Source organism: Canis lupus, chromosome 14 (genome assembly GCF_048164855.1).
Source record: "Canis lupus baileyi chromosome 14, mCanLup2.hap1, whole genome shotgun sequence".
In the NCBI taxonomy this organism is placed as follows: Eukaryota; Metazoa; Chordata; class Mammalia; order Carnivora; family Canidae; genus Canis; species Canis lupus.
Window position 1 is genome coordinate 17462799 of NC_132851.1, and position 15441 is coordinate 17478239.

The 15441-nt window shown below is 36.4% G+C and overlaps 1 protein-coding gene across 1 annotated transcript; it reads left to right on the plus strand.

Annotated features, from left to right (window-relative positions):
* Positions 1–7074: 7074 nt before the first annotated feature.
* On the plus strand, positions 7075–7446 carry LOC140604350 (large ribosomal subunit protein uL5-like). The gene has a single exon (XM_072775694.1). It carries the CDS (start codon positions 7075–7077, stop codon positions 7444–7446), a length of 372 nt encoding a protein of 123 aa, XP_072631795.1.
* Positions 7447–15441: the final 7995 nt, after the last annotated feature.

Genomic DNA, 15441 nt, shown 5'->3' on the forward strand with positions numbered 1-15441 from the left:
GAAACCAGTTCTCAACTCAGAAGCTTAAATTACCCACACAACCGAGTAGCTGTGGATGTAAATATATGTTAAAATGAAAATGTGGAATTTGTCTATACCATTTAGAAACCAAATTTTAGACTGATCCTGAATGTATTGTTAAAAAATTATATTAGAATTTGATTTATAACAAAGTGAACAAACTGAAAGTCACAAACTCTTAGGCCTCAAATTGTCAAGTACGGTAATTTCCAGTTTTAAACAACATGAGTCTATTAGGCTAGCAGACAGGGCTCCTGTTTTGTTAGCACTGTAAGACAATATAACACTTACATATATATAGGATAGTTACAATATACCACGTAAAGAGGCACCCTTACTTTTTTGTTAAATGGTAATGGGCACTGTGCTATACCAAGATGTCCCTGTAGAACTGTAAGCTTTTCCTCTAGGACTTGCCCTCAGCTGAAGAAGACCTCCTGATTCAAGATCACATACCCCTTCCCTCTGGCAGCATACATCCACTGACTGGCACATGCTGGCATATAAAATTGGACCCATAACCTCAAACTGGGACAACTGTAAAGGGCTATCTCAGCTTTAGAGTTCCAGTGTAGTCAGTTGGAAATCTCCATTGGGATTGTATCAGAGCTCAACCACTCCCTCTGCCTAATGGTGCTATCTTCACCCTCTCATGGTTACTGATTCCAAGTGCACTTCCTCATAAACTTCTCTGTGTCTCTTTCCTGGAAACCGGACTACAACACAAACCATGTCTAATAGATGCAACTCAACATTCATGGAAGTGAACGGAATCAACCTTAATTGAACTTGGAGTTTGAAAAAAGCCCTCCAGGAACTCATAGTTCTAATGAAGAAACAGATATATAAACACATAGCTATCATAAAATGAGGCAAGAATTAGATAAGAGATGAATTAATCACTACCTCATTTTAATAGTTACCTGTGGAAGCACTCTCAATGGTCCCATATATGATTTGTTACAAAGCCATATTACAAGTCCTGGCTAATGAAATGAAAGCAGAAATGACATGTTCCAGGTCTAGACAGAAGCATTTTTGAACTAAAGGATCATTCTCTACCTCTCTTTCTCTGTTATGGCAAATTGAAGGCTCAAGTTGAGATTTTTGGCATAATGAGATAGAGGTAGTCTGATCATTCGCACCACCAGAACTGTCTTACAATGGCCTTTAGGTAGAATGAAAAAAAACAAAAACAAAAACAAAAACAAAAACAAAAAAAACTGATGTGTGAAGCCTCAAGTTCAAGGAATTTGAGAGGGTAGCATAACCTAGCCCATTCTAAATAACACATGGCTGTTTATCTGTATGCATTTGACAAGGAAGATAAAAATTAGAGGAAATTTCCCAGATCTATGATAATTAACCTGAGCACTGAATAATTGGTAATTGGTTTCTATGTGGCGAAAAGAATTGATCTTTTTTTTTTCTTTCTTTTTTTTTTCATAAAGAGGAAATACATCGAAGACCTAATCAGGTGGGTCAGGAAGCAGCAAGTTGCCATGGGCTTTTAGAGTCTTAACCCAGGCTGGAAGATTTCCATCTGTCAAATGTATGCAGTTTTTCTGTGCAGGCACACTTTTCTGGGAAGAGTGAACCCAGAGTTTAGAGCATAGGTTAGGTGAAATCCAAAGGCAACGGATGGAAGGGTGGGTGGGGAAAGTGAAAAATGGCTTGAAATGAGGTCAGGAGGCTGAAATGTATATAGGGCTTCACAAGTCCACTAAAGGAGTTTGGATTTATTTTAACCTAGGCAGTTTATTAAACTGAAGGTAGTACTGTGCAATTTCTTCTTAGTTCATTTTTTTTTTAATTTACTGATCATTCCAAAGTAGGAAAAATATCTCCTATGACACTCTTAGGACAAAGTCTAATTTTAACTTGGACCTTGAGACTTTCTAGGATCTGGGTCTTGCTAACTTCTCCAATTACAGTAGTTGGTACCTGAACCTTGAAGATATACTAAGTGAATTTGAATCTTTGCCCTACCAATAGCTGGCTGTGCATCACTATCATTATCTGTGAAATAAGGATAATAACACTACTTACTTGGAAGGTTTGTAAGGAAAAGTAAATGATCAAATCGATGTAAACCATTTGTATTTTAAACAGTGCTTGCCACATAGTACAATCTCAAAATGTTGAGTGTTTTCTATGCTGATCTGTCCCCTTCAACCATCCAGTCTCTGGAATAATGCCTATTCCATCTTTAAATTCACAGAGTGGATGTTACTTTTTTCTTAGAAGGTCCTCCAAAACTAAGTTGGTTGATTGCTGGTGCCTTTCTACAATATCTTGGATTTTTTAACAGACTGTCTTAAAATGTAATCATATCTTTACTTATGTATATCTATACACAGACTTTGTGAAGAAGGACATTATTGAAGAATTTTTAATAGAGAAGTTACAAGATATGCATGTGTCTAAGGAATCATTCTGGCTGCTGTATTGAGAATAGATTCCCTAGGAGCAAGTCACTAGAGCTGGCATTACCTGTCAGGAAGCAACTGTAGAGATCTAAGGTGAGAGAGGATGAAAATGTGGATTGGGGTAGCAGTGGTATAATTCTGATATATGGTTAACTTCTGAATATATTTTGAAACTGAAGCCACAGTTTTCTGATGGGTTGGATGTAGTAGGTAAGAGAAATAGGAGTCAAAAATGATTCCAAGTTTTTTCCTTGGACATATGGAAGGATGGATTTGCCATCTATTGATATAAGAAAGACTATGGTTGAACAGCTTTTAGTAAAAAGAAAAAAATAAGAGTTTAGATACAGACTGTCGTGTTTGGGACATTTATTGGACATTCAGTTGGAGATGACGAGTAGTCAGTTGGATACATGAGACTGGATTTCAATAGAGAAGTAGCTGGGAGATGTAAATTTGGAAGTTATCCCCACAAAGATAATCTTCAAAGCTTAAAGACCAGATGAAAGTATCAGGACAGAGAGTATAGGACAGAGGACCGAAGCCCAAACTTTGTAGACCTCTGACACTTAAGTGGTCAGGGAGACAGAGCAATAAGCAAAGGGAGAAAACAGCATATGGTGATCTGAAAATCAGGTAAAGAGAATTTTGAGGAGGAGGCGGTTTCTTTCTTTTTTTTTTTCTTTTTCTTTTCTTTGTTTTTTTTTTTTTTTTTTTTTAAGATTGGAGAATCAGCAATAGTCCAGTAAAAAGCAAGGATTAATGATGCCAGAAATAAGATGAAAGTTGTTGCAATGTTTCCCAATGGGTAGGCAAGATGAACTATGACACACAGTGGCATGACTGAATTTAGACAAGAGTATGGAAAGTTCACCTCTGTTGATAACACAGGAAAGCTTAATCAAAGGATATGAGGCTGGTAGGTAAGAAAGGTCAGGGGTAGGTGAAGGGTGTGGGGTATCTGAAATTTCCTCTCTTTACTTCTTTCAGGTTTTTATTCATCAGCCGAGCCTCAGTTTCATACTGTGTAAAACTAAGATATTAGATTTAGCATATTTCCATGATTCTGTAAATGGGTAATAATTTCAAAAGCACACACTCAAAAAGATTCAAGAGCTGACTATCAACTCTGCATATTTGATTAGTAAGAACGAGCTTTTAAAGCACAGTTATTACTATTATTATATTCTCAGAAAATGAAAAATGTCCCATGTTTTATTACATTTTGCTAGCATGACATCCCCACAGTTTCTGGCACATTTATGATTTCTATAGGAACAAGTGCAGAAACTGTCTTGGAGATTGACATAGCCCATCTGCTTTAAAATAGCTTGTGTTATAAAATGCCATATTTTCTCTGAACATCCTCTTACACTGAAGCAGATTTTATAAGTTAGTATTATTAAGAAATGATCTTTTAAAGTATTCACCTATGTATCTTTTAAAGTATTCACCTAGTATTCATGAGAAGCTTTCTTTAAACAAAATAATTTTGATTGTAGAAAGTTGGTTAGTTCAAATTTTCTCCCCTAATGCAGGATCATTAATGCTTAGCTAATGATGCATACCTATTTTGCCTTTAATAATGAACTAAAAAGTTAATTTATAGTAACACAAGAAAATAAAAATGAATGCACCCTCTATTCCAAGAGGATATGCTTTCTATTTCAAAATGCTGGTGTTCCAGACACAAGTTCCAATTAGGAACTGAAGCAACTAGAGACGAATACAAGGGATTTAAAAAAATTATCATACGCATAGCATATGAGGGAAAAAATGCTTTAAAATGTAGTGGGTTTTTATAGTCATTGAAGTGTTGATATTCAGTATTTTTAATCTTCCAGGTAAGAGAGTCTCATGACTTCTATGCAGATGAACTGTCTGCATTTCAATTTAAAGTAATGATGTGAGCAATTTCATGTCATTACTTCCAGCTTCAATATGTTCATGGTGTCCATGTTAATGCCTACCAACAAAACATGAAAAGAACAAAAGCTTCTAATTTGTATAATGGGCTTGAGTGAGATGGTAGTTTTCACCTCATGGATGAATACACTAAGTGATTTAAAAAAATGGAACCCAGAGTCATCATCACATGCCACTCTCAGGCAAACACACTGAAGAGAAGCAAAATCCTTTTTCATTATACAATGAGTGTCTTGTCAATATGCAGTTACTAGAAAAACCCACTCATGTTACATATTTGCTATGTCAATAGGTCACATATTTCTGTGTTTCTGAGTCTCACTATCTTTTCATATGAATGTACTATGCAGCAGCAAAGTTGAAATTTCTAATCTTTCAAAACCAATTTGTGTCTTTCTCTAAATAATATCAATTGAATCTGTTCAGGTTAAATGCTACAATGAGATGTGTGAAGGGAGATAAGTAGACCAAATGCCTGCAATTGGTAGAATAGTATATAGATTCATACAGTGTAATCTGCTAAGGCATTATACTAAGTATTGGGTAGAGTATTCAAATGTGCATTCTAGCACATGAACAAAACATAGATGACTGCCCGTGTTGTTTTCTGATCTCATTGTATATTTATTTTCCACGAAGATAAGTCTGCTATTTGAATTCACAGTATATTTGTATTTGTTCATTCCTATCAAAAGTATGTTCTCTTTTCTCTCTCCAGATTTAGAAATTGTAGCATGTTTTGTAAAATACTTTACACAGGATGATTCAAGGTTTGTTGTAGGTAATTTCAGCCATCACCTAAAACATGCAAGTGTATCAGAATAAACAACAACAGCAAGACCATATTTACTAGGAAGCTGGTTCAGGTAAATATTTCTTTCAATAACCTTCATGCTAACCAGATCATGTTTCTAAATATTTCCTTTGTTTGAAGAATATAATAGACATGACTTAAATATTGTGCATACCTATTAAATAAGTTGTGTCTTTATGAACACACACACAAAGATATAAAAAGTTCTTTTTTGAAGATTTTATTTATTTATTCATGAGAGACACAGAGAGAGAGAGAGAGAGAGGCAGAGACAGGCAGAGGGAGAAGCAGGCTCCCTGTAGGGAGCCCAATGTGGGACTTGATCCCAGGACTCCAGGATCATGCCCTGGGCCGAAGGCAGTGCTAAACCACTGACCCACCCAGGGATTCCCAAAAGAAAAGTTCTGTTCAAGCCCATAGTCTTTTTAAAAAAGATCTGAGAGAGAAAGAGATACAGAGAGCAAGCATGGGGTGATGTGGGGGGAAAGAGAGGGTAAAAGGAGAGGAGGGGGAGGGAGAAACAGATTCCTGGCTGAGTAGAGAGCCTGATGTAGGGCTCATCCCAGGACCCTGAGATCATGACCTGAGCTGAAGGCAGATACTTAACCAACTGAGCCACCCAAGGCCCCTAAGCTCATTATTTTTCAGTTGCATAGTTAAATTAGATCTCATTGGGCATAGTTTATTTATTTATTTATTTATTTATTTATTTATTTATTTGAGAGCTTGAGTACAGGAGTGGGAACAGATAGAGGGAGACAGAGAATTTCAAGCAGGCTCTAGGCCCAGTATGGGGCTCAATGTGGGGCTCCATCCCACACTAAGATCATGACATGAATGGAAATCAGAGTCTGATGCTCTACTGACTGAGCCACTCAAGAACCCCAGAGCACTGCCTATTTAAAACCAATACTGTCCTTATCTCCCTTAAATAGCATTTGTTAACTTGGAAACAATCTGATAAGTTGCTGATGGTGGTGTTTCAACAGGATGTCAGAACATCTGTATATAAGTGAAAAAATTGGTAAATTTGTCGAACGATTTCTCCACTCGACTCATGCAATCACTATTTCACTTTTGGATTCATTCATTCATTCATTCATTCATCTATTCAACCAACATTTATTGAGTGGTCATCATTCTCTATGATTAAAAATAGAGAATGCAACAAAATACAGTCTGGCCTTGTGGAGTTTACATGAAAGGAGACTGGAGAAAGCACAAAGTTTATAAATATCAAAGGTAGTTATGATTGCAAGAGGCATTATTAACCAAAATACTAAGTTAGTGTGTGAGTGGCAAGGAAGAGCAAGTAGCAAATTCACAAATCCTCCTTTTGTGTACACTAAGACAGAAAGCCAATGATGTGCTTGATCAGTACATTTTATTTTTTTAGTAAGGCTTCCTTTTTAAAAAATAGTATGTAAAAGTATTTTTAAAACTAAAATATGCAAAGAACTATAATTCAATTATAAGTAAACATGCAGCACAGAGGAAGTGAAATGGACAAAATATTTGAATAGACATTTTATCAAAATAAGGTACATAGATGACAAATAAGCATATGAAAGGATTGCCAATATTATTTGTCATTAGAAATACAAATTTAAACAAGATACAAGTTACCCATCCCCTGCCCACCTCCCTTTCGCTATCCTTTGTTCATTTCCCAGAGTTACGGGCACTGATGGGGGCACTTGATGGGATGAGCACTGGGTGTTATACTATATGTTGGCAAATTGAACTTCAATTAAAAAATAAATAAAAATAAACAAGATACAAGTACACCCCTATTAGAAAAAAAAGGGTCATACATTGACCCGCGCGGCCAAGGTGCTGGAGCAGCTTATGGGCCAGACCCCAGTGTTCTCCAAAACTAGGTACATGGTTAGATCCTTTGGTATCAGGAGAAATGAAAAGATTGCTGTCCACTGCACAGTCCGTGGGGCCAAAGCAGAAGAAATCCTGAAGAAAGGTCTAAAGGTGCGAGAGTATGAGTTAAGAAAAAATAACTTCTCCGATACTGGAAACTTTGGTTTTGGGATCCAGGAGCACATCGATCTGGGGATCAAATATGACCCAAGCATTGGTATCTACGGCCTGGACTTCTATGTGGTGCTGGGTAGGCCAGGTTTCAGCATCGCAGACAAGACGCGCAGGACAGGCTGCGTTGGGGCCAAACACAGAATCAGCAAAGAGGAAGCCATGCGCTGGTTCCAGCAGAAGTATGATGGGATCATCCTTCCTAGCAAATAAATTCCCGTTTCTATCCAAAAGGCCAATAAAAACTTTTCAGTGAAAAAAAAAATTAGAAGGGCTAAAATCTAAGAAAAAGTGACTGTACCAATTGATGGTGAGGAGGTGGAGCAACAGAGACTCTCTCATTCACTGCTGCTGGGAGTGCAAAATGGTATAGTCACTTTGGATGACAGGCAGCTTCCACCTAAAAGCCTGCATATGGATATTTAGATCAGGTTTATTCATAATCACAAAAAAATAGACAATCAAGATGTCCTTGAATAGGTGAATGGATAAAAAAAAACTTGTATATCCTGACAATGGAATATTTTTCTGTGATAAGCAAAGAGTGAGCTATCAAGTCATTTAAAAAATACTGATAATCTTAAGTGTATCTTCTAAGTGAAAGAAGCCAGTCTGAAAAGGCTACATATGATTCTATATGATATTCTGGCAAGGCCAAATTAGACATATGATGAAAAGGTCAGTGGTTGCAAGGCATTCAGCAAGTGGAGAGAAACTTGATCAGGTAAAGCAGAAGGGATTTTGTCAAGGCAATAAAATCATTCTGTATGGTCCTGTATCCATTTGTCAAAATCTGGAGACCTTTATAGCACAAAGAGTGAACCTTAATGTATACAAATTTAAAACATATAATTTAAGAGGCTGGGGGATTCAAAAATAGAATGCAGAATGTAGCAAAATAACCCAACTGTATTACAAATGACTGAAATGATCTCTTTGAAAGGGGTGATAGAACGAGGTCCTGACCTAAATAACTTCAGAAATGAGTGGAATAAGATTCAAATTGCTAAATTTGGTCCCAATAGAGTATGAGCTTAAAAATTCTGAAAACACTACAAATGTATATTGGAATCGAACCATTAGGTAGATGGATGGCAGAGAATGGGAGCCAGAGAGGTTTCTCACTGTTGGGAACAGAGAGGGAGTTTTGGCATATGAGGGGAGAAGGCTGGAATGATCCATTTGGTGACAGATTAGAATTGGAAACATTAAAATGAAACACGCATTTATCTTTATATAGATACAGATGGCTACATGTGAAATGTTTATAAAGGTGTTAGGCACAGGTTAACAGGCGCCCATATATTATGTTGCTCTATGAACTGAGAGGACTTTGTACCAAGAATATTTCAGTAGCAATTGAACCTATTTCTCAGATCTTAGTTTCTAATACCATTCTCAAATAAAAGGAAGCAGGGGATCCTTAGAGAAATAATTGCATCTAGGACTGATAAAGGAAGTATTCAAGGTAAACCTAAAATATTTGTACTACCAGAAGCTAAGGAAGTGCTCAATTTTTTTTCCTCCTAATTGATAGAGCTATGTCAAAGGGATAGAGCCTTCTAAAAGAGTTTCCAATGGCCAGAGCAGGAAAAATTTGAGCAACAATATAAATAAAATAATATGGGATTATAAATTGAAGTATTAAATAATCAATATAAAGATATGAACAAGTTACTGAATAAATAAATGAAAGGGGAATAGACAAATATTCCTTATAGAATAATTCCAAATAATTTATGTAGATACCCCACCCTTAAGAAGGTGGAATATGACTTGACTCTCCTTACATGTAAGCTACACGTAGTAACCTCCCTCCAAAGAGTAAAATATGGAAAAGAGGAAATGGAAAAACAAATATCTGTTTACTTCTTTATTGTCTATCTTCCCCATTTAAATGTAGTCACGCCTTTCCTTGCTCTAAATACCATGCTAACAGCAGTGCCCAGTCAGTGAATATTTGTTGAATAAATGAAGATTTAACTTTCTAGGGTCAGGGTCTTCCTGTATGTTTCTGAAAAACTTTTAGAGATCACTTCGTTTTGCCTAATCAACTTCCTCAATTCTCACAGTAGTTGCAACTATTGATAAATAAATAATAAACCCTGACTGAAGATCTGTAATGATCTCAGATGAGGAATTATCTGAACTGTGTGCAAGGACTTTATGACATCAATGTTGGCCACTCAAGGCCTTAAATTTTTCTTGGCCATATTCTGGAGATTTTATGTAAGGTTGCCAAATTGTTATGCTATGAATATAAGAATGGTTAGCTGTTACTTTAATCCTGAACAAAATATGTGCAGTACAGGAAGTATTCTTGGAAGAAAAAAAATGCAATACATTCCCAAACCAAATATTAGCTATTTAAAAATTTTAAGTATTCTCTTAAAAAAAATCACATATCCATGCCACTCCTCTTTAAAGAGTGTAATCAAGAGAAGATTGGATTAATATTGACAAATGCCACTAATTTTATTTCCCGCAAACATCTTCAAATCATGAGTAATATGCTGCTATCTACAGGAACCACAAGATAACAGATTTTTTTCTCGAGGCCACATTGCCCCTACAAAAATAATTTTAACAGGCTAAACTGTCATTCAATTTAGAGTAGTGCAAAATGCATTTCCCTTTGGCAATAAGCAATTTTTTCATTAATAGCCAAGACTGATCGTTGTAAAGTTCCTTTATCTTTTTATACAGTACTGTGCAGCTCAAGGTAGTATCACAAGGTCAGAATGAATATAAAACCCATCTTTATTCAAAATACATTAACAAAGACAGTAGGAACATTCTGTGCATAGCCCAACAATGAAACACACCAAAATGTCAGAACTGCTTTAATTATGTGAGAGTACCAATTGTTCTTAACACAAATCAAATGTGTAACAAAAGAAATAAAATTACTTTTAGCTTCTTCACACACCTACTTATCTTACAAAATTTAAATTTTCAGGGGGCTTGAACTCCCAGTTTTATCTTCTCCTTTCCCGTCTAGGTTCGAAAACAGTTTTTCTCACATCTTTCCTTTTGGAAGGGCCCTCATTTGGCAATTCTCATGAATGTTAGTTACTCCATTCTCATCACAAGGGGTCATATAAACAATGAATATTTCCTTAGCTGAATTCCTTCTTCTTGTATTGTCTCTATAATAGAAAAATGATAATAAAAAATCAAATTTATCCAGACAGCATCCTCTTTAACTTCAGTTGCTCAGTCTGTCCTATGGGAATGAAGTGACCCAGGATGGCAGTGTGCCTATTGATTAATTACTTACTGGAGTCATCTTCACATAGTCAAATTCAGAATGGGGGGGGGGGTGTCTCATGAAGTCTAAGAAGGTTTATAAGCACACCAACAGTATAAATTCTAGCTCATACATATGGGAAGTAGAAAATGATGTAAATGGTCATATAGAAATATACATGAGCACAAAAATATGAAATGCACATAACTAGGGTTAATATCTGAAGCAGATTTATACTGTGAGAATTAATTTTTATTTAGGATTTGTTGTCCATTGTCACAGAAGTAGTTTACTGTTCACACAAATTTATGCTACACTGCCATGTTAATTGAGAGATAGCTGCCCAGACAGGACCATTATTAGTGGGCTTCCCCTCCCCTCATACCATATTCTCAAAGAGATGATGGTCATGTCACTATTTTCCAAAAATGGAAGAAGAAGTAATATGGACCTCTTCCAGGTCAGAGGTTTTCAGAAGCAGGTAGACCTTCTGTTCACTGGCTATATACAGACATATCTCATTTTACTGTGTTTGCAGATGCTGTATTGTTGTTGCTGTTGTTTTAGTAAATTGAAGGTTTGTGACAACCCTGCATTGAACAAGTCTAGTAGAGAAATGATCACTCACTCCATGCCTCTGTGTCACATTTTGGCAATTCTTGCAATATTTCTAACTTTTTCATTACTTTATTCCTTATAGTAATCTTTGGTGTTACCATTGTAACTGTTTTGAGGCACCATGAACTATCTCCATTATAAGATGGCAAACTTAAAGGATAAATGTCATATGTATCTGACTGTTATGTATCTGATTGTTTGACCAGCTGATGGTCCCCTCCCCCTCCTCAGGCCTTCCTATTCACTGAGACACAACAATATTGAAATTAGGCCAATTAATAACCCAATAACAGCTGTAAGTGTTCAAGGGAAAGAGTCACATATCTCTCATTTTAAATAAAAAGCTAAAAATGATTAAACTTAATGAGGAAGGTATATCAAAAGCCAAGACAAGCTGAAAGCTAAGCCTCTTACATGAAACAGCCAAATTGTGAATGTAAAAGGAAAGTGCTTGCAGGAAATTAAAAGTGGTAATCCAGTGAACACACAAATGATAAGATAGTAAAACAGCATTATTGCTGATTGGAGAAAGTTTTAGTGGTCTGGAAGATCAAACCAGCCATAACATTCCCTTAAAGCAAACCTTAATCTAGAACAAGGCCCTAACTCATTCAGTTTGATGAAGGCTGAGAGAGGTGAGGAAGCTGCAGGAGAAAAGTTGGAAGCCAGTAAAGGTTGGTTCATGAGGCTTAAGGAAAGAAGTCATCTTCATACCATAAAAGTGCAAAGTGAAGCAGCAAGTGCTGATGTAAACTGCAGCAAGTTATTCAAAAGATCTAGCTAAGATAATGAAGGTGGCTACACTAAACCATCATTTTCAGTGTAGACAAAAGTCTTATATTAGAAAAAGATGCCATGTGGGCCTTTCATAGCTAGAGAGGAGAAGTCAATGCCTGCATTCGAAACCTCAAAGGACAGGCTGACTCTCTTGCTGGGAACCAAGGCAGTTGATGACTTTGGCTTGAAGCCAATGCTCATTTCCCTTTCCAGAAATCCTAAGGCCCTCAAGAATTATGCCAAATCTACTCTTCCTGTGCTCTATACATGGGAAACAAAACCTGTGTGACAGCACATCGTTTATAACATGGTTGACTGAAACCATGTAAGCCCACTGTTTAGACCTGCTGCTCAGGAAAAAAAAAAAAAATCCTTTCAAAATACTACTACTCCTTGACAACACACCTGGTTACCCAAGGGCTCTAATGGAAGTATACAATGAGATAAATGTTGGTTTCATGCTTGCTAAGACAACAAACCATTCTGCAGCCCATGAATCAAGGAGAAATTTCAACTTTCAAGTCTTATTATTTAAAAGTTATATTTCATAAGGCTATAGCTGCCATAGATAGTGATTCTTCTGATGAATCTGGGCAAAATAAATTGAAAACCTTCTGGTCAAGAGTTGTCCTACTAGATGACATTAAGAACATTCATGAGTCATAACATTAAGAACATTCATGAGTCATAAAAAAATCAAAATATGAGCATTAATAAGAGTTTGGAAGAAGTTGATTCCAATCCTTATGGATGATTTTGACTTTGACCAGACTTCAGTGGAAGAAGTAACTGGGGAATGTGGTTGAAACAGCAAGAGAATAGAATTGGAAGAGGAGTCTGAAGATGGAACCAAATTGCTGCAATCTTGTTATAAAACCTCAATGGGTGAGGATTTGCTTCTTTTGTATGAGCAAAGAAAGTTGCTTCATGAGGTGATCTACTCTTGGTGAAGATGCTGTGAAGATTGTTGAAACAACAACAAAGGATTTAGAATATTACGTAAACAGTTGATAAAGTAGCAGCAGAGTTTGAGAATATTGACTCCAATTTTGAAACAACTTCTACTGTGCCTATAATGCTTTTCAACAAAATCACAATCTACAGAGAAATCGTTCATGAAAGGAAAAGTCAATTGACATGGCAAACTTTGACTGTTGTCATATTGTAAGAAATTGCCATAGTTATCTCAGCCTTCAACAACCACCACCCTGATCAGACAGCAGCCATCCACATCAAGCAGGACTCCCCACCAGCAAAAAGATTTTGACTCACTGAAAGCTCAAAAGATCATTAGCATTTTTTAGCAGTAAAGTATTTTTAAGATACGTGCATTTTTAAGGCATAATTCTATTATATACTTAATAGACTACAGTATAATGTAAACACAACTTTTATATGCACCGGAAAACCAAAAAATTCATTTGATTTGCTTTATTGTGATAGGTGCTTTTTGTGGTGGTCTAGTACTGAGCCTGCAATATCCACAAGGTATGTCTGTATAAAACATGATAAAGTCCTGAGGAATGATGGGATTATAAAATGGATAGGCCCCTGAACCACCATGTGAAGAACTGCTAGCCAACCAGAAATACCTTCAGTAGATCATTACCTCAAAGGAATAATTCACTTCTACTGTTTAAGCCACTATAATCTGGGGTTTGGCTTCTTACAAACTTTAATATTTACTAGTATTAAAATGCACCCTTCTTTCTATATGGTTTAGGATTTCATCCCTGGCTCAGATCTCATCCTTTCTGTTTCTACTATATTCAGGTCTCCTTTCTTCAAAGGAGAATTATCTGGCAAGTCCAACCTCTAGGATTTTCCTTCCCTGATTTCCCATATCTTGTCTATGCCATATAGTAATGGTTCCCAAACCTGGAAGGATATTGAAATGTTGGGGAGTTTTTACAGAAACCCTTATGCTCCAGTAGACCTCATGATTTAGATTCTCTGATGGTGCATCCTGGGAATATGCACTTTTAAAAGCTCTCTGATATATATATATACTGATATATATCCAGATTTGGGAACTACTGACATGAGAAATTTAAAGGTTTTCGTATTTCATTATTTCTGTTCTCAATGTTGTTTAGGAGAGTCAAGGATTTTAAATGAATAAAGCTCTAGTCTTATTCACACTTTTGCACAGGTACAAAGAGTTGCCTAAGTGTGAGACAGCTTCACTTCAAATCAATACTTGCAAAAGCTCCTTTTATTTTTTTCTTTAGAGAGAGATTGGGCATGAGCAAAACAGGGGAGGGGCAGAGGAAAAGGAAAAGAGAGAATCTTTTTTATTTATTTATTCATTAGACACACACACACACACACAGATGCAGAGACACAGGCAGAGGTAGAAGCAGGCTCCATGCAGGGAACCCGACGTGGGACTTGATCCCGGGACTCCAGGATCATGCCCTGGGCCAAAGGCAGGCGCTAAATTGCTGAGCCACCCAGGGATTCCCCGGAAAAGAGAGAATCTTAAGCAGGCTCTATGCCCAGCACTGAGCCTGATATGGGGCTCTATCTCATGACCCTGAGATCATGACCTGAGCTGAAATCAAGATTTGGACGCTTACCCAACTGAGCCACCCAAGTGCCCTAATGCTTGCAAAAACTATTGAGGATTACTGCCTGCCTCATCCATGCACCCCTCATTAGGTTCCCAAAGGTGAATTTCACACATATTTCCTTCTTAAGACAAATCCCCTTAAACATACTTTCAAATCTAGTAATAAATAGCAAATACCCAAAACATAATTTTATTAATTAAAAGATGAATTGAGCTTATTCTAATGTTTTCATGTTTATCTTCTTCTAGTAAGTAATAATCTCCTTAAAGACAGGATTCTATGTTAAACTTTCTAATTTAATTTGGGTCCCCCAGCTTTCCAAGTTTATGGGACTATAGTAGTCACGTTACTTCTCCCTTCTCTTCTCCTCACTTTTAATGCAAAACATCGAGCTTCACACAAAATGTCACCCATTAATTTCCAAGTCTGTCATGTTGTGTTCTGCATTTCCTTGAGAACTCAAGTTACCAAGGTACCGAAGAGTTGAAGGAAGAATCTCTTCTTGGGAACCACTGTGGCATTATGTTTCATGACAGTATATTCTGGAGATCTTCATGATAACAGCTCTTCTCTTTCTATAAGTTAATGCTAGGGCTCTTAAAAGTAGACCAGAAGATCAATATTTGAGAGAAACCTCAGCATCCTCTCTATTTACTTCCCTACAGGCAATGAACTCTCTCCTAGATCCTTTTGCTTCTACTGTCAAAACTACATATGCAAATAAACTTCTTTCTAACTATAGAAAGAGATATAAGAAGCACTATTTAATGTGGCACACACAGAATGCTAATACATAAATTTATCTTGTTAATACTAGTAATTTTAGTATTGTTATATTTCCAAGTTATTTATATCATAAACTATTTTTAAAAAATTACACAAGACATGTTTTATGGTAAAAATATAGGTTTATTTATTTAATATGTCTGCTATAAGATATGGGTTTAATTTTATAAAATATTAGCTCCTCTATTAAATATAAATAGAATC

Bases quoted from the DNA above. Each gene is read 5' to 3' on its own strand.
- LOC140604350 (XM_072775694.1), top strand. From the start codon at position 7,075: ATGGTTAGATCCTTTGGTATCAGGAGAAATGAAAAGATTGCTGTCCAC.